Raw genomic sequence first — 21,451 nt, 5'->3', positions numbered from 1 at the left:
TTGGCACAATGTTTAGTCATTACACTATTCTATGTTCTAGAAATCAACAAGTTTTTGTGAAAAATATGCTTATGAACAAAAAACAATAGCAACAGACTTTGTTAAGACTGACTGAAGTTAAATGAATTCTGGACAAGTTTTAGCTTAAAGGCCAGAGGTCAGGTTACAGTTTGGTGCAGGAAGAACTGGTTTCAGTGGGAAAGAAAATACTGAAGGCAGGTGACATAACCTGGAAACAAATGTTTGCATGGAAATGGGTCTTGCAAATGGACACTTAACATGCTACCGAAGTAGTTACAAAGAGGTTGTAGGAAAAAAAAAGTCAATATACCCTGAAAATTCATCTGTGAGCAGGGATACAACCATACCTGACCCTCTTGTCTGGAGAAAAATATCATAATTTCAGTAAACAATAGTGAGAAGCTTGATGAGAGAGTCCTAATGTTTGAAGTTAACCATGAAAGGATTCAGCCCCCTTGAACTTATCGACTTTTTTTAAGAAAAAAAAAAAAATTGGGTATGAAAAATTATTCAGCCCCCTTGAGTTAATACTTTGCGGCACCACCTTTTGCTGTGATTACAGCTGTAAGTCGCTTGGGGTATGTATCTATCTATCACTTTTGCACATCGAGAGAAGGAAATTTTTGTTCATTCTTCCTGCAAAATAGCTTGAGCTCAGTGAGGTTGGATGAAGAGCATTTGTGAAAAGGAATTAGGTTTAGGATCATTGTCTTGGTGAAAGATAAATCTCCATCCCAGTCTCAGGTATTTTGCAGACTCCAACTGGCTTTCTTTCAGAATGATCCTGTAATGGGCTCCATCCATCTTCCCATCAATTTAAACTATTGTCCCTATTCCTCCTTAAGAAAAGGAGGCCCAAACCATGATGATGCGCCCACCATGTTTGACAGTGGGTATGGTGTGTTCAGGGTGTTGAGCTGTGTTGCTTTTACATCAAATATAACATTGTTGCATTGTTGCCAGAAAGTTTGATTTTGGTTTCATCTGACTAGAGCACCTTCCTCCACATGTTTACACATGCTCAACTGACTCTGAGTGGACCTACTTAGAGTTGATTTGACTAATTCATAGCAGCTATTGGGAAACCGAAAACTCACGGTTCCTGACATTAGGCTAGATCAATTTGGAGTTGCAAATTTTAATCAGAGTTTGTTAAAGTAGTTTCGTGAAACGGAAACCACATGCATTTTTTACAGAGACTTGATTACACTCAGTTGGATTCTTTTTTTTATCTTCAGTCATTTGGGTCAGCATTGGATTATTCAGAGATCCTTACTGAACTTCAGGAGAGCGATTGCTGCACTGAAAGTAAAGGGGCTGATTAATTGTGCATGCCCGTCTCTTCAGTTTTTTATTTGTTAAAAATTTTAAATTAGCCAATATGTTTCGTTCCACTTCATGATTGTGTCCCACTTGTTGATGCTCACAAAAAAATTACAATTTTATATTTTCATGTTTGATCCCTGAAATGCGGCAAAAGGTTGAAAATTCACGAGGGCCAAATTAGCGCTGTAGTTTTAAAGAGGATCCTGACAAATACAAATTTATGTATACAAAGTTTTACATATGAATCAAGTGCAAAAATACAAATATTTAAAGTATATAATCTCTAATAATTTACACATTTGGCAAATACAAACTATTTCTGTAATCCCTGTTGACCTAAAACAAGAAAATGATTTAGACAGTGAGACAAACAATTTCTATTTCCTTCTATACAATGTATTCTATGACTTGTTTCAATTAGAATCAGATGTTGGCACAATAAAGTGTTTTTTATATTTACCCAGCAGTTCAAAAAAAGCCTCACTAATATATAGCATTATTGATAGAAATTGGTTTTGTTTGTTTTAATTTGTTAAGCTTTAGAAAATATATATATTTTTAGAATGCAGGATACCTTTGATCCATTTTTAAAAGTAGGATAGCAAACTTGGTAACATGCACGCAAATTAACAGTATTTACTGTTTCTGCTTATAGCTTGTTAATTTAAAATACTACGGTAAGCAAATTGTAAGTGTCTTACACATTCACTCTTAATTGGCGCAGTCCAACTAACCTTTACACCACAGTCTAATCTAGAAATAATTGCTTTTTACAGTATATAATTTACAGCCTTAACATTTTTAGATATTAAAACAGTGCTCTGGCTCACTATAAATTACAGATAGAACAGAAAGCTTTTCCCATCATTTCAGACAGACTTTAGGTGTCTCTGGTCTCACTAATCTGTTATGGCAACACAGGAACACCAGCAGGTATGTGTAAATGTTTCCTGGCCGCTCCTACTGTAGGAACATAAACCCAGGGACCTTTTTCAAACAAGCTACTATTCTCAATTCTCCCATCTGCTTTAATGATTATTAGCATAAAACCAACATAACCAAATACATCAGGATTTATCAAGGTTTAAACTTGGAATTTTTTACCAAGTATGAGATCGTTGTAATCTCATAAACTATATTAGAAGGAGTTTCACAGCTAGCTGGTTATATCTTAAGTGCCTAGAAACCTTTGTCACTTTTAGCAAGTCATTAGTTATTTTTCTTTTATATTTTTCTATTTTTGAACAGACAAGAATGATTGCTACTACTGGACAGACACAGAAGCTATTAAAGCCATCACCATAGAGACAACAGCCTACGCTCTACTAGCTGCTGTAAAAATCGGTAACAAAAGTTGGTCAGATAAAATAGCCTGCTGGTTAGTCAGCCAAGAAAACTATTATGGAGGCTATCGATCTACTCAGGTAATTGCAATGTGTGACTGATAACAGAAACTTACATCAAAACAATCCTCTTTCTTTGAATACTGTAGTTTTTTTTAATGAAAATTAATTGTTCAATAATAATCTCTCTGGTCAGGATACCCTCATGGCACTGGAAGCCCTGTCAGAATATGCACTGGCAAATCCTAAACCTCCCATTATAGATGTAACAGCAGATATCAGAATCCCAGTGAAGACTGACATGGTTAAGCTTGCACTGGCAAACAGCGATAAGATAGTGGAAGCAGACCTAGAGGTATTGACCAACATTCCTGCATTAAATATTAATAGGACAATGAGGTGTCTTCCTGAAATAATCTTTTTTCGATTCATTTCTTTTTTCAGAAATTTACTGGGAACAACATTACAGTAGAATTGAAAGGACAAGGACATATCAAGCTGAAAGTAAGTAGTTTTTATTCGTCTTATTTATTTTATGATGACTGACATCTATAATATAGAGCAAATTCCTGGCTTATTTACAGACTTTAAAGACATACCATCTCCTGGACCCTGAAGATGGTTGTTCCAAACTTAATATTACTGTCAAAGTGGAGGGGAAAGTGGAGTACACTGGTAAGCTTTTTTTTTTTTTTTTTTTTTTTTAAACCAAAGACATCAGTAAAGACTCCATCTCATTATCTGCAGCAAAAATAAAAGAAAATTATGACTACTACGATGATGACTATAATTCTGCTGAGGAAAAGCAGACACGAGTAGCACGGTCGACATTTGAGGATTGGGATACTCCCACACGAAGCCGGAGAGATCTTGAAAATGAGATAAATTCAGATAGTATTGTTATCTATACTGTCTGTGTCAGGTTGGTTGACAATCCATATATATTTTGCTTTGAAGAGATATTTGTCCAGTTTTTTTTTTGTTTTGTTTTTTTTTGGTTTACATTTGTTTCTTTTTTTGGCACACTGAAATATTTCAGATAATTAAAAAAACTTTTTTTGATTTTTTATTTTTATTGTAGGTGTCAACACCTACAATTAGAAATTGAAACAAAAAATGGTAACTGCTCTTTAAAGGTGCAGTAGGAGATCTTTTCTGACACATTTTTTTTACCATGTGGCTTAAAGATCTCCCCACAGCCGCTTAGCAAGCAGTGAAATAGAAGTTCTGGAAGTGAAACTAAAATAAATGGTCCAGTGGTACAGTGAGAAATCAATGAATAACCCCAACCAATCAAAAAAGACGGTCCGTTGTACACGATTGGTTCCTGACACGTCAATCATGGTCGTCTACTTGTCTCTCCCCCACTGTGCGCGTACCCTGACACATGAATGAATCACCCCCCAATGCTCGTGCAGGACGGCATGGCTGGAAGCTTGCCACTGTTATGCTATGTTCACACCTAAAGCAACAAGAGCAGCAAAAACGAGCGTGCTGCTTAATTTTTAATGCTTGTACAAGTTTCGTTCTGATGTGGGGCTAAAGCATCTTTGCTAGGGTGACCAGATTAGAGTTTCTGAAAAGGAGGACACTTTCGACTACATGCTGCACTGCAGTCGACCAAAATCCCCGTTGCTGCTGAGGCTGCGTGGTGGAAAAAGTGTGTCTGATGCGCGTTGGGCGGAGCTACCCTATCCTTTTTCTGCCTGTAACAATGGCATCTATATATGCTGTGATCAGTGGATAAAAAGTAGTTTAAATATATTTTGAAGTGGGAAAGTCCACATGAAAACATCGTCAGGGCAGTCAGTTCATCCAGATTACCATCCTGCCTTCAAATATTATTTGCCGCTGTCACCAGGAAAGCCGCTGTTACTAGGAAACCTGTTCAATGCCAGCCTCTGGCTGGAAGGTGTTTTAAAGTACGTAATCCAAACTGTAGACACCAGGATAATAAAAGCGAACATGTTTTGCCAGGAGATTTCAGCATTTTAAGTTAATTTATGCGTTGATAAACAGTTTCAGAGGAGTGATCATAGTGATCTGCATCATCACTGCTCAGACAAGCTGCTCCGGCTGCTATAGACGCGCTGCAGACAGCATGCGCGTTCATGTGTTTTGAAGGCGTGGTTTCAAGGGGTGTTCTGAAGGGAGAGGCATGGTTGTGTATGTTCAAAAATATATCTTGCTGGAACCGTTTTTTCAAGATCTCCTACAGCACTTTTAACATTAAGGTGGATCAAATTTGTGCCAAATTTTCCTTACTGAGAGTTAAGACTACATGTCAAAATCTAGACTTGGAGTTGGACCTTCAGTGCACAACATATTTTCACAAAAGGCTTCGGAATCTTCAATATTCAAATAATAATTTGCAAACGGCATTTTGTATTTGCTTTGGTAAGGAAGCAAATTTGCTTTCTCTTTGTTTTTTAAATTACATAACTTTGCGACAACAAAAACAGAAATGGTGAATTGGCATAATTTTCTTTTTTCTTTTTTTCTACATAGCTATAGCCCAAACAGCCCTCTAACTGGAATGGGAATCGCAGATATCACATTACTTAGTGGATTTGAGGTGGAAGAGGAAGACCTGGAAAGGGTTGGTTTTCCTCACTATCTTTTCTTTAAATGTAATCTTCTGATAATATAAAGAAACTACCCAGTGGTAGATATAAGCAGTTGAGGGGGCATCCCCCTTCTTAAAAACAATCTTAAAAATCACTAATATTGCCCTTTCAATATTTGGCAGGCTGTGTGCTTACGAGTAGACAATGCGATTTGAGGGAATGTGAAAATAAAGAGGGGAGGGAATCTTCTGCAGGTTCCCGGTTCTAAGTTTAACAAATAAAGTATCAGAAATGATCTAGAAGGATGTTGATAGAAAAATGGGGAATTGGCATCCACTGAGCAGAGAATTTATTCATCGCAGACTGTAGTACATCGGCTCAAACGTGTCTCCATACAAGTAAAATCCAATTGATTCGAATTTATCTGTCCACCAAAACTATAAATATTAAGGCACTCATGTATAAGAAATATGAAAACATTACGAATATGTTTAAAATGTCTCTTTTAGTTCCTATTTCAATCCGTTTTTTCGTCAATGCACACTCCCGTGACAGGGGAGTTAATTCTCTGCACAACAGATGAAACCCGGAGGAGACAATCGAAGCAGGGGCGGATTTAGGAAAGTTGGGGCCCTAGGAAAAGACAGGCATGGGGCCCTCTGAATTGAAAAGACAACTCATAATATAGACCCATTATAGAGATACAGAAATGTGATGTTAATGTCTGGCCAGCGATCATAAATGAATTGAATGTTGACATCTGACTGCAATGTCCCTCGTGTGAATTGCAGAATGCCTGTCATCCGATCAATGGTAAATAGCTTAGTTCGACGGACCCTTTTAAATAGTTATAATTCATTTATTGCCAGCATGAAGTCTAGCTTATTTTAAATTAGCCAATAGAAGCATTACTGATTTTCTGATTAACAGTGTCCTACCATGACTGAAGCTGATCCCAGTGGGAAATTTGTCCCTAACTATGTAGGGGCAGTGATAGCCATGCCAGTCCAGGGACTGGCTGTAGTTCTACTTTAAGGTGCATTGGTCAAAGTCAATGACTGGCATACCTGAAATGTAACAACCATACCATGCATATTGCTTTAGGTTATTAGAATTTATTAAGTACACTATGTAGCTATACTTTAAAAATAAAAATAAAATAATAAAATCACAATCCCCCTTCTTTTTTTTTTTTTACTTTTTTTTTGTAAGATAAATATTTATTAACTGCAGAAACATAATAAAAAGGAATTAATTCCAATGGGTTACATGAGGTGTTTTGTCTTCTAGTTTCTAAAATCATTAAATGTATGTTTCGATCCCAGCTTAAACAGCTACCTGAGCAGTACATTAGCCATTATGAGATATCCCCTGGAAGAGTGCTTCTATATTTTAATGAGGTAAGGCTAAAATAATCTTTTTTAAATAAGGTTATTTGGTTTAAAAATTAATAACAGTTATTCCCTCTCTGTCTCTAGCTGTATGAAACCAAGGAATGTCTGACTTTCACTGCTAATCAGAAAGTGCCAGTTGGCCTTTTACAGCCTGCTCCAGCTGTATTCTATGATTACTATGAACCAGGTAGAGTATTCTTTTATTATTCCCATAAAGTCTATCTTTATGTTCTCCAAGCAAATTAAGAATGTTTCTCTTTGTAGGTGTGAAGTGCACTGTGTTCTACTCACTCCCACAAAGGAGCCAGTTGGTCTCTAAGCTGTGCTCAGAAGATGTTTGCCAGTGTGCAGAAAGTAGGCACTCACTTTCAAAATATAAATACACAAATATTGCCTCAGTATTTGAAGTCATATAACTTGCTCAGATTTTAAAACCACAAGCAATAATGCATTTTTTATGTGAGTGTCCAATACAGTACAGCACAATTTTAAAATAAAAAAAAAGAATTATAAATGCTTTAAATTTTTGAACTACTTAATATCCGAAAAGTGTTGTACATTTATATTCCTGCCGGCCATATTGAACTTCCTTACACTAAGATTTAATGGAAATGTCTGTAAACACCAGTTCCATGTCTTGCAAGACTTTAATTTGAATTATGGATGGATTTCCGTTGGGCCATGTTGGGAGGTAACCTCTATTCAGGTATAAGTCTGTGGTTGCCTTCATGGTTGACCCAATGCTTAAGTGGACTAAGCAGCTGCTTAGGGCTCAGTGCCTGGAGCTTTTATACCCTCTGTTGATTTTCCCCTTGCACCTAATATTCTGGCCAGCTCTAGGTGGATGTGTACAGCAAAGATCGCAAGCTAACATCACACTACATTAAATAAAACTCTGTTGTTTCCAGTATTTCCAAAACCTCTTTATGTCATGTAAGAGTGACAGTAATTCCTTTCCAAATGTTTTTCTCAATCTGCTAATTGTATTGATATTTATCAGCTAATTTGTAAGATGTCTCCAGATGTTTATGCTTGCGGACCTTTACCAGCAGGAGCTGTCGCCTTTCTCTCATGCATTACCATGTGGAGCTGTTCACATCTTTACAAATTTTCTTGGATGCAGTGCAGAACATCAGGCCACATGGATGCTGCATGTTTGCCACAGGAGAGGTGTGGGTGCTAAAATGAGCCACTAAAGATAGGGTGAGGAAAAGAGAAATAGAGCATTTATTTTTTTCACAGTGAGGACTCGACAGTTATTATAAACGAATGGCACAAAAAAAAGTCATATTTGTCGGCCAAATGGAAAACATCATAGCAACCGCCTTAGAAACCGAAGGCTTCGGCTGCGGTCAACAAAGCTAGTGACGTAGCACTCCCTGTTCTCGGTCAGCCCCTTCCTTTGTCCCAGTGATCTGGGGTGCCTTTGGATGTCTGGGGCTCTGGTCACCTTTTTATTGGTCCTGGGCTCTGCAGGGCAAGCTTGGGGTTACCCACAACTGCTACTGAGCATATTTTCCTTCCAAAGAAGCCTTGTAAACCCTTCATACATAAACATGCATACCACGTGTTTGGTTCCAGGTGTTTAGAAATAAATATTAAAAATACTAAGCTGCAGCCACAGTTATATACAAACCTAATATTATTCAATCAATAATAGGTACCTGCTGCTCCCAAAGCTAGTTTGATGTCTACTTTTATTTTCTTTTTTCTGTTGTTTTGTTCTGTTTTCTTTTCTTTCAAGTACAAAATGTTGCTCTGTCTAGGCAGTTTAGTTGTATGCTTTTGGCTGAATTGTTATCGCAATGTATGTACAGCCAACTCAATCCAAACTTTGAGACAGCATGTGCACATTCTTTTAAAACCAATAAATGCTTTTTTGAATGAGAATCAAAGAACTCAGATAGCTGTATATCACCATATCTTTAACTGTCTTTTCTTTGTTTATTTAACAAAGAGAATGTGTACTTGTGTGCCCCGGATATTGAGAAAAAGTTACTTTGACCATAACTTAATAATACATATGCATATTTATTGCATTCATAAAAAAGTTTTCTTTTCTTTAGGGCCCTGTCATAAAGTACAAGAGACCTTCAAGAGAGTTCGTGGTAGAAAAATCACAAAGGAAGCCCGTGTGAATCACGCCTGCTTCTCCCCCACAGTGGATTATGGTTTGTACGGCCTTATAAGAATTTACTATTCTATGAAATATATTTGTTTTTTTCATAAGTCTGTGCAATTGCTCCCTTTGTATTATGAATTGTTTTATTGTCTTAGCAATTGAGAGCTAAAATCCAAAACAAAACATGTACATCTACAATTAGTGCAGCTTTTAATTACTTTTCATTTCTTGTACTACAGTCCACCAAAAACTATTTTTGCATAGCTGATAACATCAAAGTGTTTAATTAATTATTAACTAAATGTGTTTTTAAGATATGATTAAAAATTTTCATAAATAATTTTTCTTTGTTAAACTACTAAATTAACAAGTCTTCTAAACACCTTAATGAATAACACATTTCTGCTATCTATTATATAGCTCTACAACTGTTTCATCAATAGTTATAGTTTTATAGACTGGTTTGTGTTGTGGTGCATTTGTTGTGGGGCAAGAATGTGTGTAGTAAGTTATTCAGCTTTTTATTTGATTGCTTGTTTTCCAGCGTATATTGTGGAAGTCCAGGACGTTTCTTTTAAGAGCAACTTTGAGCTGTACAAAGTCAGAATTATTGAGATCCTTCGAACTTGTAAGTATCCAACCGACACTGAGAGCAGAGGTTTAAACAAAAGGTTTTTTAGTTTTTGGTGAAATTTTTGGTATTGAAAATAGTAATGTTTTTTCTACTAGATAATGACCTGCATGTGAGGACAGACAGTGTTCGAGTGTTTGCCAAAAGACTACATTGCAAGGGGGGGTTAGAGCTTAAAATGCAGTATCTGATAATGGGCAAAGATGGTGCCACTAAAGACTCAGATGGAAAGTAAGTAAAATAAGTTTTATAGGCAAAAATGCAGCTTTAAACGGAGTGTTCTAAACTGTTATTGTTTTTGTCTTTGCAGTATGCAGTATCTGTTGGAATCAAACACCTGGGTGGAAAGGAAGCCGCTAGATGTGGAGTGTAAAAAATCTGGGAACATCCGTACTTGTAATGAGTTCAATACATTCATTGACGAGTACAAAACTTTTGGCTGCAGACAGTAAATCTCAGTCGCAAATCTGTTAAACTTCCTGCAATTTAGACATGTTTACTTTGTTTTTGTGATAAATTAGCTTTTAGTATAAAAATATTGCATTATTATAGTAGACTGTCAGAAAAATGCAAGGATGATCCGAACATAATCAAATAACTCACTTTGCTTTACAGCAACTTTATCATTTTCAGTAAAAATATTCTTTCATTTCTTTATGTTGCAGTTGTAAGGTACTTTACTGAAATAAACACTGCTTATTGTTGTGTTTAGAAAGCCCTTTTGTGTTTATCATTGCTTTTACATCCACTCATCAATGTTCTGCCTCTTATCAGAGTCAGAGGGGGGTGGTTCCTATCTCCAGCAGTCTATGAGCAAAAGGTAGGTTAGATCCTGGACAGGTCACCAATCCATCAAATGGCAACATATAGACATGCAACCCTGCACACACATACAATTATACCTAAGGATACCTGAGTACCCAGAGAGAACCCAAACATTCACAAGGAAAACATGCAAACTCCATATAGAAAGACCTCAGGCCAGCAATTGAACCCAGGACCCTCTTGCTGCAATGCAACAGTGCTACAAACTGTACCAGCATGAAGTAAAAAATTACAATATCATACCAGTCTGTCAGGAAAAAGCAGGAATTATTCAAACATAAGAACATGTCTAATTTTGCTCTTGCTACAATTGTATCTTTAATAGTTCATGGATTATTTCATTTTTAAGTTTTGCAGTTAATTGGGAACTAATATTATAAATCCATCCCTCCATCCATCCTCTCCCACTTATCCATCAGTGGGGCTGATGCCTGTCTCTGGTAGCTTTGCTTAGTATGTAATGTCTAGAGGGCTGTCCTTTTGAATCCAATAAATAGATATTAGTTTAGTTGATTTTTTTTTTACTTGTCTAATTAAATTGGTGGCTGAATTATTTTGGGTACAACCAAACTTACTCAAAATTCAACATTGAAACTGAATTGTAGGTGTGTTCTTCTATGTTTCTCCCAGCAATAGGATTCAGTTCCATTCAGTTTGATTTAGCTTTCCTGTAAAACTACATTCATTTTTTTAATGTTTTCTTTTTCTTTTACGGGCAGCTAAGGCTCTGAGAGGGGTCTCTATGCTCAGCCTGCCCCCCGCTTCCTGCTTGACATCTGCAACCAGAGGAAAAGGAGGCGGTGGTTTTGGTTTCTTCAGCCCTATTCACTCACTCTTAATAGAAGGCAGGGTGTGGATCAATCATATCCCTCATAAGGATGAAAATTCCCCTTAAGAGCAAGTTTATGTCTCCTCTCGAATGCGGTCAAACAGAAGACGCAATGCAGAAGGTTCTCGGCGCAATTACATAACTCAGAACGAACAGGAGTGGAGAGAGTGTAGGCAAGGAGGCTGTGAACAAGCAAAGGCTTATGTGCTTATATTATTCTAATCTCAGAGAGCAGGTCCAATGTAAGCAACACGGGGGGACTAACCATCACTTCAATCACAGCCTGTTCAATGTGCACACTGTTTCACTCTTAGACATTTCATTAACGTCAGTTAAACAAAATAAAAGGTTAAATCTGCAGGTTTCTCAAATACCTTTGGGTCAGTGTCAGCAGCCAACACCATGGTTTAAAAGAAAAAGACAAATTAGCTGAAGCATCCTTGTAGTAATCAATGTCTTATTAGTGAGAAGAGTACAATTATGTCCCTTTTTTAATATTGGCATAGATAAAAAAAAAAAAAGGCAATAATTAAAACTTCTAATTCAATGTTACTAACTTATGGATGGTTGCAGTAGAGAAAAGTTTGTGATAGGTGTCTTCGGTTGACTGTTTATGCAATGTAAATTAAATGCAAGGATTTTTGATCGTGATCTGCTGACTTTGCTCAATCAGGTGTATTTTTTCAGGTGTGCATAACTGGTGGGATTCGAAGGTATGTCTAAAGGCCAGGTCTCAGTCAGCAGCATGATGGTGGTCCAATATTGCAGAAAGATGTAAAGCTAGAGCTGTTCCTGTAGGCTGCCATCAAATAGAGAAGGACCACCCACTCTGGGGTTCATGACTTTTTGCTTTTCAGTGGAGGCTGTCATCAGCAATGCTTGTGTCTGGAGATAGCATGAACTGTTATTTCAAATGTACGCATATCTGTTTTGATCAGTAAAACTTGGAGCAAAACTCCTGTTAGGTTTCGTCTTTAGGATTTAGGATAGGGACTGAACCATTTACCCACAAGGACACATCTATCAATGAAAATGCATGTTTTCTAAAGTTGCAGGACCGAAGGCCAGACTGGAAACAGGCTAATCACAATTAAGTATTTTTTGTTTGTTTTTTTTTTATTTAAAAAAACTAAAACAAGGAACCCAGATGAAAAAATCCCACCTGTACCGCAGAGTCATCCCAACCTTGAACAATCCTAAGACACAGTGAGACACATTGATTGAGATACATTTGTTAAAGGTTTTCCATCTAAGGAACACTGCAGATTGGATTGAGTCAGCGACTTAGCAGAAATCGCTCCTCTTGAATGAGCATGTAGCGACATTCAAGATTTGCTTGCATTAGGCAAAGAACTTTGCAGCAGTTTCTTACACCAAGCATGCGTGTTGCAAAGGTGGAAAGCTCCCTTTTAACAGAATGAAGCCTTTGGCAGAAAAAGGCTGTTAGTGCGCTTTCACACCATCAGACACTCTGTAGGTGTGCTTTCATAAGCTTCTTCTAATGTGCATTTTGAAGTATAGCATGAGAACAACTTAAGGGAAATGGCAAAATTAAGGAATAACACCTTTAAATTAATTTTAAAAAAGTGTTCTCACTTGCCTGAGGTGGTTGTTGGCTTTTGCAAAAAAAGGTTAATTTGCAAAATTGAAGATTTAAACACTTAAACTGTAGTAGACAGCTGGAAACAGTAGCAGACATGCTCAAACACACAAAAGGACTAATGAAAAACTGGTCCTAGAATACTTTCTGTTAGAAAAGGTAATGGTAGACCAGCTCCATAGGTGACTTTGTCTGGGAAAGTTTAACAGACTTGCCACAATTAAATTTTTAAAAGGACAGTATTCTGAACAGCTGGTCCAAAACAACCGTTTGGTATTCAGAAAAGGCTTAATAGCATCTAGTGGTCGCAAAAATATAGTTTCATGTGAGATTTTCTTTTCACATCTATTTCCATTGTATTTTTTGGCCAGATAAGCTTAGGTCGTTAGACAGCCTAGCTGACCACAGTTAATCTTAAATTGCCAAATTAAAGGCTAAATTTCTGCATATTTATTAAGTGTAAGAATATAATACAGCACCGAAAGTTTGATTTACTCATCAGGGTTGCCATGTATGTGCAAGAAAAGAATTCTGTCTGCTATATAAAATACATAAAGAGAACAGGCATTGGATTTATGTTGTAATGCTACATCAGACAGAATAGGATTACATATTAATTGTATCCATCAGACCAATGGGAAGTGAGTCATGCCTATCTCCAGCAGTCTGTGGGCTAAAGGTGGGCTACACCATGGATAGGTCAAAGTCTAGCAAAGGGTAGAGACTAACAACCATGTGCACACACACTCACACCTAAGGGCAATTTAGAGATGATAATTTACCCAACAGTCATGTTTTTGGACTGCTAGAGGAAGTCAGGGTAACTGCAGAGAACACATGCATGCACAGGGAGAACGTGTGTTCCAAGGCCAGGAATCCAACACAGGACATTCTTACTGCAAGGCAACAGTACTACAAATTTCACCACCGTTTCATAAAAGCCATACCAATTTTAATGGTGGTGTAAATGCAGCACGTTTGAGTGTGAAGTGAAAGGTTTAATGATCTCAGCAGCTTTTTGACCTCCTGTTAATCATTTAAAGTGTCAAATATATCCCTTGTTGCTCCAAAGCTTTTCTTATGTGGTTTACAAAAAGTTTGGACAGTGGGTGGCCATTGGGTTAAAGATGCAATACCTGCACAGAGGATGCCTAACATACAGTGGATAGTCGGTTGCTTGCATAACTCACAAGCAGTTACATCTCATTACCTTCAACAAACAGCCAATTCATATAGGCGGGGGGTTTCTTCAGCGTAGAGTCAGCGCTGGACACTGACAGTGTTGGGCTTTGTATTCAAGCTGAATCATGGATTTACTGCATGTGTTATTGGTAGCTGCAGCTAGATAAGTCAAGATGAAGACACATGCCAAAAATATTCAAACCTCAGTGTAAGCCTTACACTTTAACAGGGTTTTTCTCATGTTTTTAATGATAAATGCTTTACGTGAGACAGACAGACAGACAGACAGACAGACAGACAGACAGACTGACATGTAAAATTTTAAAATCAGGATGAAGATATCCCTTTTTTTAGATCCAAAACAAATACTTTCATGGTGGTCAGTCAAGAGGGGCCAGTAGGCGTGGCAAAGGTGCATGTTTGCTAGGGGGATGTGAAGGAGGTGTTAGTAGGGCCAGACTTTATCACTCAACTCCTTTATATTGGGGGTCCTTTTTCAGCTCTACCTTCTAAGATCTAGTCTGCAATAGTTACTTTTGCATAGATGGAGGGAGAGCCATAAACAAAACCACTCATTCATCGGTCAGGTAGGTTCTTTATTTCTTTAAAGATTTTAAAGTGATAACAGGAATAATTTCATAAACAAATATGTAAGGCACTTACATCAAAGGTAGTGCTCAGCTAATACCCATACAGATTTTTGTTGTAGGATTTTTTTTTCTCGTTTTGTTCAAATGTCTTTTTTTGCTGCCTTAAATGTAATGTACTGTATCTAATGATGGATTGACAACTTAAAATGTATGTCATCTATTGCACCAAGTAACATCTTGGGTGTTTCTGCTGTTAATGAGCAAAATACATATATTGCCTTAGTTATTCTGCAGTTGGATTCTTTATAAATTTCTGTCCAAGAAGGAACATTTGTGTGGTTTATGGAGTTGTGGTTTTGCTGGTGTGTACAGTGTTCTTTACCTTGAAAGGTATACAGCGTCTCTCAGTTCTATACAGTGATGCTTTGTTACTGCTGTGTGTAGTCTCTCTCTGGAATTTCCACTCAGTTGTAGCTCCTTCCACCTAATCTAAAATCAAGTTATCCTGTTAAAACTGTTATTTGTTTTACCTTTCTGTGTTTGGGATTTTTTTGGTGCTATTTCTTGTTGCAATATTAACAGATATACATGGTTGTATGCAGAATAATACACAATTATGAATTTTTAAAAAAGTAAACTCAAATTTAAAATTTTTTAGCAAAGTGTAATATTAGCGGAGAATGCAAAGTTTGACAGTATTAAAAGCAAAAATCTCTATCCAATGAGACATTCTGTTCTACTGTTTTCTGAATTGTGGCACAGCAGTTTTTTTTATGAGAACCAGTAAATATATGAACTAGAGTAGTCATACAATGTTCTGATTGAATAGAATCTTATGAGGAGCCATTCTATCTTCATAATTTAAATGGGAGCACTGTGAGCATGTAGCAGGCAAGTACTGAAAGTGCCTTTTTGCTCAGGAAAACCTATTAAACACAGTGAAGCTTCTAACTATTTTTTTTCTTCTCTAGGGAAGTCCTGCCAAAGTCATCCCGAACATCTTATTACAAGGACAGAGGAAAGAGATTATATTTTTTCAGCAGGATAACTTACAGTCTTCCAAAAGTTAAACCACATATGCGTATTTACTCACTCAAAGAAGCCATTGCAATATGTTGTTTACCCTTGGACTTGTCTTTCTCCTAACCCCATTTCCCTCCTTTCAAACCCCGACCATTGAGAGTAGAGATGCAATAGGAAGCAATATGACCAAAACCAATGCTGTTCTTACCTTTTCAAAACCAAAAACCACTGCTCCCCCTTCCAAAAAGAGTGGGCATCCCTCCCTAAAGACAAACACAGTAACTGTGACAGTACCTACTGTATCCTCCAACCAAAAATCTACAATAGCCAGTCCAATGATGACCAACAAAAGCAAGCTTAGTGTTGCAGTAATCCATACCACTCCACAACCAGCAGCAAAGGCTCCCAAAGCCCCTGTCAGTAACACCAACAGAGACAAACACAGAGTCAACCCAGCTACTTCAGCTAAGCAGCCATCACTCAGTGAAGGAAGGACTACCAAAGACAAGCCTGGACCTACTGGATCACCCAAAGATCAGACAACACTCACAAAGATTTCATCAGGCAGCACGTTAAAAACCAAAAACAAGCATTCTGATAATCAAACTATGTCTGCAAAATCTCCTTCCACCAGTAATGAGAAGAATGCTAAAGACAAACCCAATCAGAATGTTCAGTCTATTCTCCCCAGTGACAATAAAACCACCAAGGACAAGACAACAGTTTCTGGTAACCAGACCGTCCATGATATTCACCTCAGCAGCAGTGATGACAAGTCCAAACACAAGCCTACAATAAATGTTCAGTCTTTGCCTACCAATGGTAGCAAAATTGCCAGCGACAAGACTAGAGCCAAGCATGATGAGAGGTCCAAAGATTACCCTTCTCCAAATGTTGTGACTTTACCCAGAAACAGTAATAAAATGACCAAAGACCAACCTACAGTATCACCTACTCAAACTGTTTCTGATGCTTCCCTTCATAATAGGGGTAGAAATTCAAAGAACAAGACTACTCAAAATACTCGGCCCTCTCCCAGTGGCACTAAGACCATAAATGAAAGCCTTAAGGTGAACCCCACCCACCCTCACAGCGGTCACGAGATGACCATAGATAAGCCTGGTCAAAACAAAAATCAAAGTGAAAAAACTGGTGGCTCAGAAGCAGATAAAGAAACAGGCTCCAAGTCTACAAGTCATACTCCTTTAATCGATGCAGCCTGCACAGACAATACAGCTTCTTCACAGCCCATCGAAGTGGTTATCAGTAATAATGATGAGTCGAGCCACACAAAGGAGCAGAAGCTGACGCTGAAGCCTGGTGCTCCACTGGTGATGACACATAAGATCAAGCTGCTACCTGGTGGGTGTACGGGGGGTTGTGAAGCCGAGATGGTTGCTCTGAAAGAACGCCTGACCCGACTGGAAAGAGAGATGTCTTCCCTAAAAGAGAAATGTAGCTATTTCTTACGAGTATATTATATCTAACATCACTCAATACAGACTGGATTTAATATTTGTGATTCTTCTCTCGTTACCTAGGTCCATGTTCTGCAAATTACCCAAATGACTGTAGTGAACATGGGAAATGTGAGAAGGGGAAATGTATTTGTCATAAAGGATTCATAGGTCTTGACTGCAGCAAGTGTGCAAAAGATGTTGACTGTAGCAAAAGTAAGTATGAGTTTTTGTTTAAACGTATACTTTATCTAACCTTTGAATGACTCATTTTTTTGTTCAGTAGATATCAAGAAGAAGAGTTTTGAAGAAACTGACTCTACACAGAAAGTGATATCGAGTACAACCAGTCGATCTAATCCTGACGCTCTGAGGAAGAAGTCCCACAGCAAAGATTCTTCCAGTCCGTCTGCAAGCAGTCCTACTACAGTTGACGCTTCTCCATCAAACAATAACAAAAATAAAGTAGAGGAGGCCCGCAGAGGGGAACCAGAAATGAAGGTTCCTCCATCAAATGATACAGAAATTAGAAACAAAGAACGTACCAGGAAACCAACTTTTAAACTGCCACATTTAAAAGACGATCCTAAAGCAAATGTCACACTGAGTAAAGAAAGGACCAGCAACAACACAAGTAAAAGCAAGAATGAAAACAAAAATAAGTCTGTGGAGCAGACCCCAGTGACAAACAAGAATACTGCAACAGAACCAAAAAAGAAGGATCATCTGGAAAAGAAAAATGAGCTATCCATTGATTACGGAAAAAATTCAACTCAATCAAAAACGAACATCAAAGTCCATGAGAACAAGACAGCAATCGTTGACTCTGGGATGAGCACCAGAAAACATGGAGGTTTAGGATCAGTGAAGGCTGTGAATATCTCTTCCTCTAGCTTCATCATCACATGGTTAGCTCCACAACATATGTTCAAGAACTTTACTGTGATCATGAGACAGCCTCAGGCAGGTAGTGCCAAGGATGTTAATGGGGCAGAGGGAACTATGGAAAAAGACTTGATGTCTAACAATAGGAACTTGACTGAGGTCCAAACAGAGAGCATCAACAAAACTGTCTCCTCTGGTAAAAGTATTGGATCGAGAGGTAAAACTGAAACCAAGAGGATCTCAAGAGTGGTGCCTGGCAGTGTGCGATCCTTGGAGTTTAGCAATCTCAAGGCAAACACACATTATGTTGTACATGTATATGGCAGTACAGCAAACAAGAGGTCGACGATTCACAGAGTTACAGCAACCACAGGTTATTATTTAAGACCAAAATTTACAAATGCTCTTAAAGGTGCTTTACCTAAAGGAAAAAATAACAAAAAGAAATGATTCATAAAATAATCACTTCTATCTCTCAGGTCCTGAGCCACCAAAAGAACTGGTTTTCAGTAATGTAACAGAGTCTTCTTTGGGTATTTCGTGGACCAAACCAAACAGCATATTTACAGGATTCAGGATAACATACATTAACATTGTAACAGGTTAGTCAAACTAACTTTATTATGAGATAAAGATATTGATACATATATATATATATGTGAAAAAGTTAATAAATATAGATTGTAGGCTCTAATATTGCCCATATTGTTTAGGAAATGTAATGTTATGGTTGTGTTCCTACTGACAGGGAAGAGCCAGTTTGTGACTGTGGGACCTCAACAGTCAAATGTGGTTCTGTCCAACCTGTCTGCTGGATCATCCTACATCATCAGTGTTAGCACAACCAAAGGAAAGGCTTACAGTGATGAACTCACCTCAGTTATTACCACAGGTACTGTATGTCAGAGATGATCAGTCATCTTGATTTACTACTTGGCATACAAGAAGCAAAGTTTATATGCTTTGGATTGTTTCTTGATTGTAGTACCTGCCCCTCCAACAAATCTTGAAGTCATCAATGTAACAGATAACAGAGCTTTGCTCAGATGGACACCCAGCCTGGGAAAAGTGGACCGTTTCATCATTAGCTATGAGTCCTACAAGAGTGAGTTTGGAAGCAACTGTGAAAACAGGTATAAAATGAACTAATTTGACAATTTTTTTATGTTTGTTTGTTTTTTGGCTATTTAATTACAGCTCCCAATGTCACGGTAACAGTGATGCTTTCTGGAAACTCAGTGCAGTACCAGCTGAAAGGCCTACAGAAAGGTACACTCTATAAGGTCAAAGTGAGGACCCAAAAGAACAGCCTCCAGAGTATGGGGATGTCCACTACATTTATGACAGCCACTGGTAAGTAGAATTAGAATGACTGAAGGACCCAGAATACAGTTTTACTTTGGTGAATTTACAATGAGTGGACTTATCATGTCTTCCAGTGGTTAAACCCAGGGAAGTTGGCGCTCGTTCTGCCATTATTTCTTGGAGACCCTCCGCTGTTTATCAAAGCTACAAAGTGATCTATCAGGCTGAAAAAGAGGAGGCAAAGGTGACAGACAACCCTTCTTTACTTGGACCCAACAATCAGAAAAAAGATTCTACAGTTTTAGAAGTGAAGCTTAATAACTCCATAAACATTTCTGTGTTAGGAAGTAACCCTGGAGCCAACCTTGACAGAGTATAAACTGACCGGCCTGATGCCTTCATCATCTTATTTTGTTGTGGTACAAGGCGAGAAAAATGAGAAGTATACATCCCTGGTCACATCACAGTTCGTCACTGGTAAAGTGGTTTTCTTCCAGCTGTTTAGATTAAATTACTAAGAGTCCAAATTTATGATTATCTAAAAACTGCTTTGTCCTTTGCCTCTAGGGAAGCTGCGTTTTCCGTTCCCCACTGAATGCTCACAGGAATTGCTAAATGGTGCTCTTGAGTCCGGGGAAGTTAACATCTACCCTCAAGGAAAAGAGGGGCATTCAGTGAGAGTCTACTGTGACATGGAGACAGATGGGGGCGGATGGACGGTAAAATAAACTGCTACATTTACAGACATTTACCAAGCCAGTTGTGAAAACCGCACGGAAAAAATGTTTGTATTGGGATTTCTTTTTTTTTTTTTTTTAGGTTTTCCAGAGAAGGATGAATGGCAAAACAGATTTCTTCAGAACCTGGAGTGAATACAAAGCTGGTTTTGGAAATCTGAGTGAAGAGTTCTGGCTTGGTATTGCAGATCATCAAATTATCATCTACTTCAAGGCCGTATTTCCCCCATCCAGCTTAACTAAAATTCTGTTCCTAGGAAATGAGCTTCTGCACAACCTCACCAATATGGGCCCTGTGAGTTTGAGAGTGGATTTAAGATCTGGAAATGACACAGCTTATGCTCGCTACACCAACTTCTCTGTTGCTTCAGAAGAGAGGAACTACACTCTGACTGTATCCGGATACACAGGAACAGCAGGTGCATTTTTAAAAGAAATCAACATGCATTGCAAACAGATCTATGGAATAAGATTGTTTACTGCTTTAAAAATAATGTACAATTTTATAACTCATGTTAAACTTGCTCATTCTTAAAAGGACTCCCTCCTGTAGTGTTTAATGTCTACATTTTGATGGAGATTAAGTTTTTGAGCAAACCAAACATTGTTTCAGTGTCTTCAATATTATCCTATAAACATTTTTATAGCTATATATCTTTGGTTGGCCTATATGTATCCCATATATTTTTAAAAATAATGATTTAAGCAGATCCTAATTAGGATGTTTTTCTCTTTCAGGCGACTCAATGAGGTACCATAATGGACGTCCATTCTCAACCCGAGACAAGGAACCAAACTCTCTGGGAATCCACTGTGCCAAAGCCTACATGGGGGGCTGGTGGTACAAAAACTGCTACAAAGTTAACCTCAATGGCCTTTATGGCATGAACAGTGATAATCAGGTAGAAATCTTTTCAGCACTATTTAAATACTCTGATGTACCGTATGTCAGTGATTTACTGTTTTCTTTCTCTCTCTGTTATAGGGAATAGTCTGGATAGACTGGAAAGGCAAAGACTCCTCTATTCCATTCTCTGAGATGAAGTTCAGACCCTCCCGGTTTTCCCCAGCAACTCATGGCTAAAGATATTTCAAGCTCCAAGACTTGTACATATCTGCATCTGCATATGTTTCCCTAAATTTAATTCCATGTAGGAATTTCTTACAGTACAAAAATGCTGGGGCTATTGTCTTGTTTGCTTCAGTGTGAAATGTTTTTCTGAGGTGTTCTTAGAGGAAATGGAACAACAAGGTGAAGGAAATGGTTCATTGTATCTTCTGTATGCCTTCAAACACTTTTTCTCAGATGAGATTTGATCTGTTTGGAATCTGATAAGTGTCTATGTCTTACACATATTAATCCCACTATTACTGTATTATTATGCACTGTCAATTGGAATAAACATTGATAAAGTGGGCCTCAAGTGTTTTCTGTGGAGATTTTTTTATAGAAACCTGAATCATTTTGTACAAAAATCTGTCAGTGTTTAAAAAACTTGTTAACACAATAATAAACAACAGCTTGACTGACTGCCATTTAAACAGAGGAGTATTTGTATACCCTTCAACACATGCAGGCTATCTCGTGTTACATGTGCCAGACTTATCACATCT

The 21,451-nt window shown here is 37.8% G+C and overlaps 2 protein-coding genes across 3 annotated transcripts in view; both read left to right on the top strand.

The window, feature by feature from the left end:
* c4b (complement 4B (Chido blood group)) overlaps window positions 1-10,488 on the top strand; it is a 59,562-nt gene extending 49,074 nt beyond the window's left edge. Inside the window, exons 31-43 of the mRNA XM_038269492.1 lie at window positions 2,596-2,771; window positions 2,887-3,045; window positions 3,135-3,194; window positions 3,275-3,365; window positions 3,438-3,612; window positions 5,199-5,289; window positions 6,583-6,657; window positions 6,736-6,838; window positions 6,916-7,005; window positions 8,718-8,822; window positions 9,318-9,401; window positions 9,503-9,635; window positions 9,715-10,488. Of these exons, the coding sequence (XP_038125420.1) occupies window positions 2,596-2,771; window positions 2,887-3,045; window positions 3,135-3,194; window positions 3,275-3,365; window positions 3,438-3,612; window positions 5,199-5,289; window positions 6,583-6,657; window positions 6,736-6,838; window positions 6,916-7,005; window positions 8,718-8,822; window positions 9,318-9,401; window positions 9,503-9,635; window positions 9,715-9,856 (1,484 nt within the window). The 3' untranslated portion in view covers window positions 9,857-10,488. The remainder of the gene's footprint in view (window positions 1-2,595; window positions 2,772-2,886; window positions 3,046-3,134; window positions 3,195-3,274; window positions 3,366-3,437; window positions 3,613-5,198; window positions 5,290-6,582; window positions 6,658-6,735; window positions 6,839-6,915; window positions 7,006-8,717; window positions 8,823-9,317; window positions 9,402-9,502; window positions 9,636-9,714) is intronic.
* A 3,787-nt stretch (window positions 10,489-14,275) lies between these two features.
* Window positions 14,276-21,261, top strand: tnxba (tenascin XBa). 2 transcript variants are annotated; one of them, XM_038269513.1, is made up of 15 exons: window positions 14,276-14,427; window positions 15,402-16,908; window positions 16,995-17,126; window positions 17,197-18,168; window positions 18,275-18,397; window positions 18,544-18,687; window positions 18,781-18,900; window positions 18,993-19,148; window positions 19,235-19,344; window positions 19,445-19,577; window positions 19,668-19,819; window positions 19,920-20,016; window positions 20,095-20,256; window positions 20,576-20,739; window positions 20,823-21,261. In XM_038269513.1, the coding sequence occupies exons 2-15, from the start codon at window positions 15,543-15,545 to the stop codon at window positions 20,919-20,921; spliced, it is 3,930 nt and encodes a 1,309-aa protein (XP_038125441.1). In that variant the 5' UTR covers window positions 14,276-14,427; window positions 15,402-15,542; the 3' UTR covers window positions 20,922-21,261. The 2 variants fall into 2 exon arrangements, with proteins under 2 accessions (XP_038125441.1, XP_038125440.1); XM_038269512.1 differs by having other exon boundaries at window positions 17,194-18,168.
* The last annotated feature ends 190 nt before the right edge of the window (window positions 21,262-21,451 follow it).

Source organism: Cyprinodon tularosa, unplaced genomic scaffold (assembly GCF_016077235.1).
Source record: "Cyprinodon tularosa strain WSP-4 unplaced genomic scaffold, ASM1607723v1 ctg73, whole genome shotgun sequence".
In the NCBI taxonomy this organism is placed as follows: domain Eukaryota; kingdom Metazoa; phylum Chordata; class Actinopteri; order Cyprinodontiformes; family Cyprinodontidae; genus Cyprinodon; species Cyprinodon tularosa.
This window is presented reverse-complemented; position numbering and strand designations above follow the sequence as displayed.

What these genes read in the sequence shown, in the direction of transcription:
- tnxba (XM_038269512.1), top strand. Translation starts at nt 15,543, where the DNA reads ATGTTGTTTACCCTTGGACTTGTCTTTCTCCTAACCCCATTTCCCTCC. An exon ending in AGATGTTGACTGTAGCAAAA is followed by an intron (nt 17,127 to 17,193) that starts GTAAGTATGAGT and finishes TTTTTTGTTCAG; the next exon opens with TAGATATCAAGAAGAAGAGT. An exon ending in TAGCTATGAGTCCTACAAGA is followed by an intron (nt 18,901 to 18,992) that starts GTGAGTTTGGAA and finishes ATTTAATTACAG; the next exon opens with CTCCCAATGTCACGGTAACA.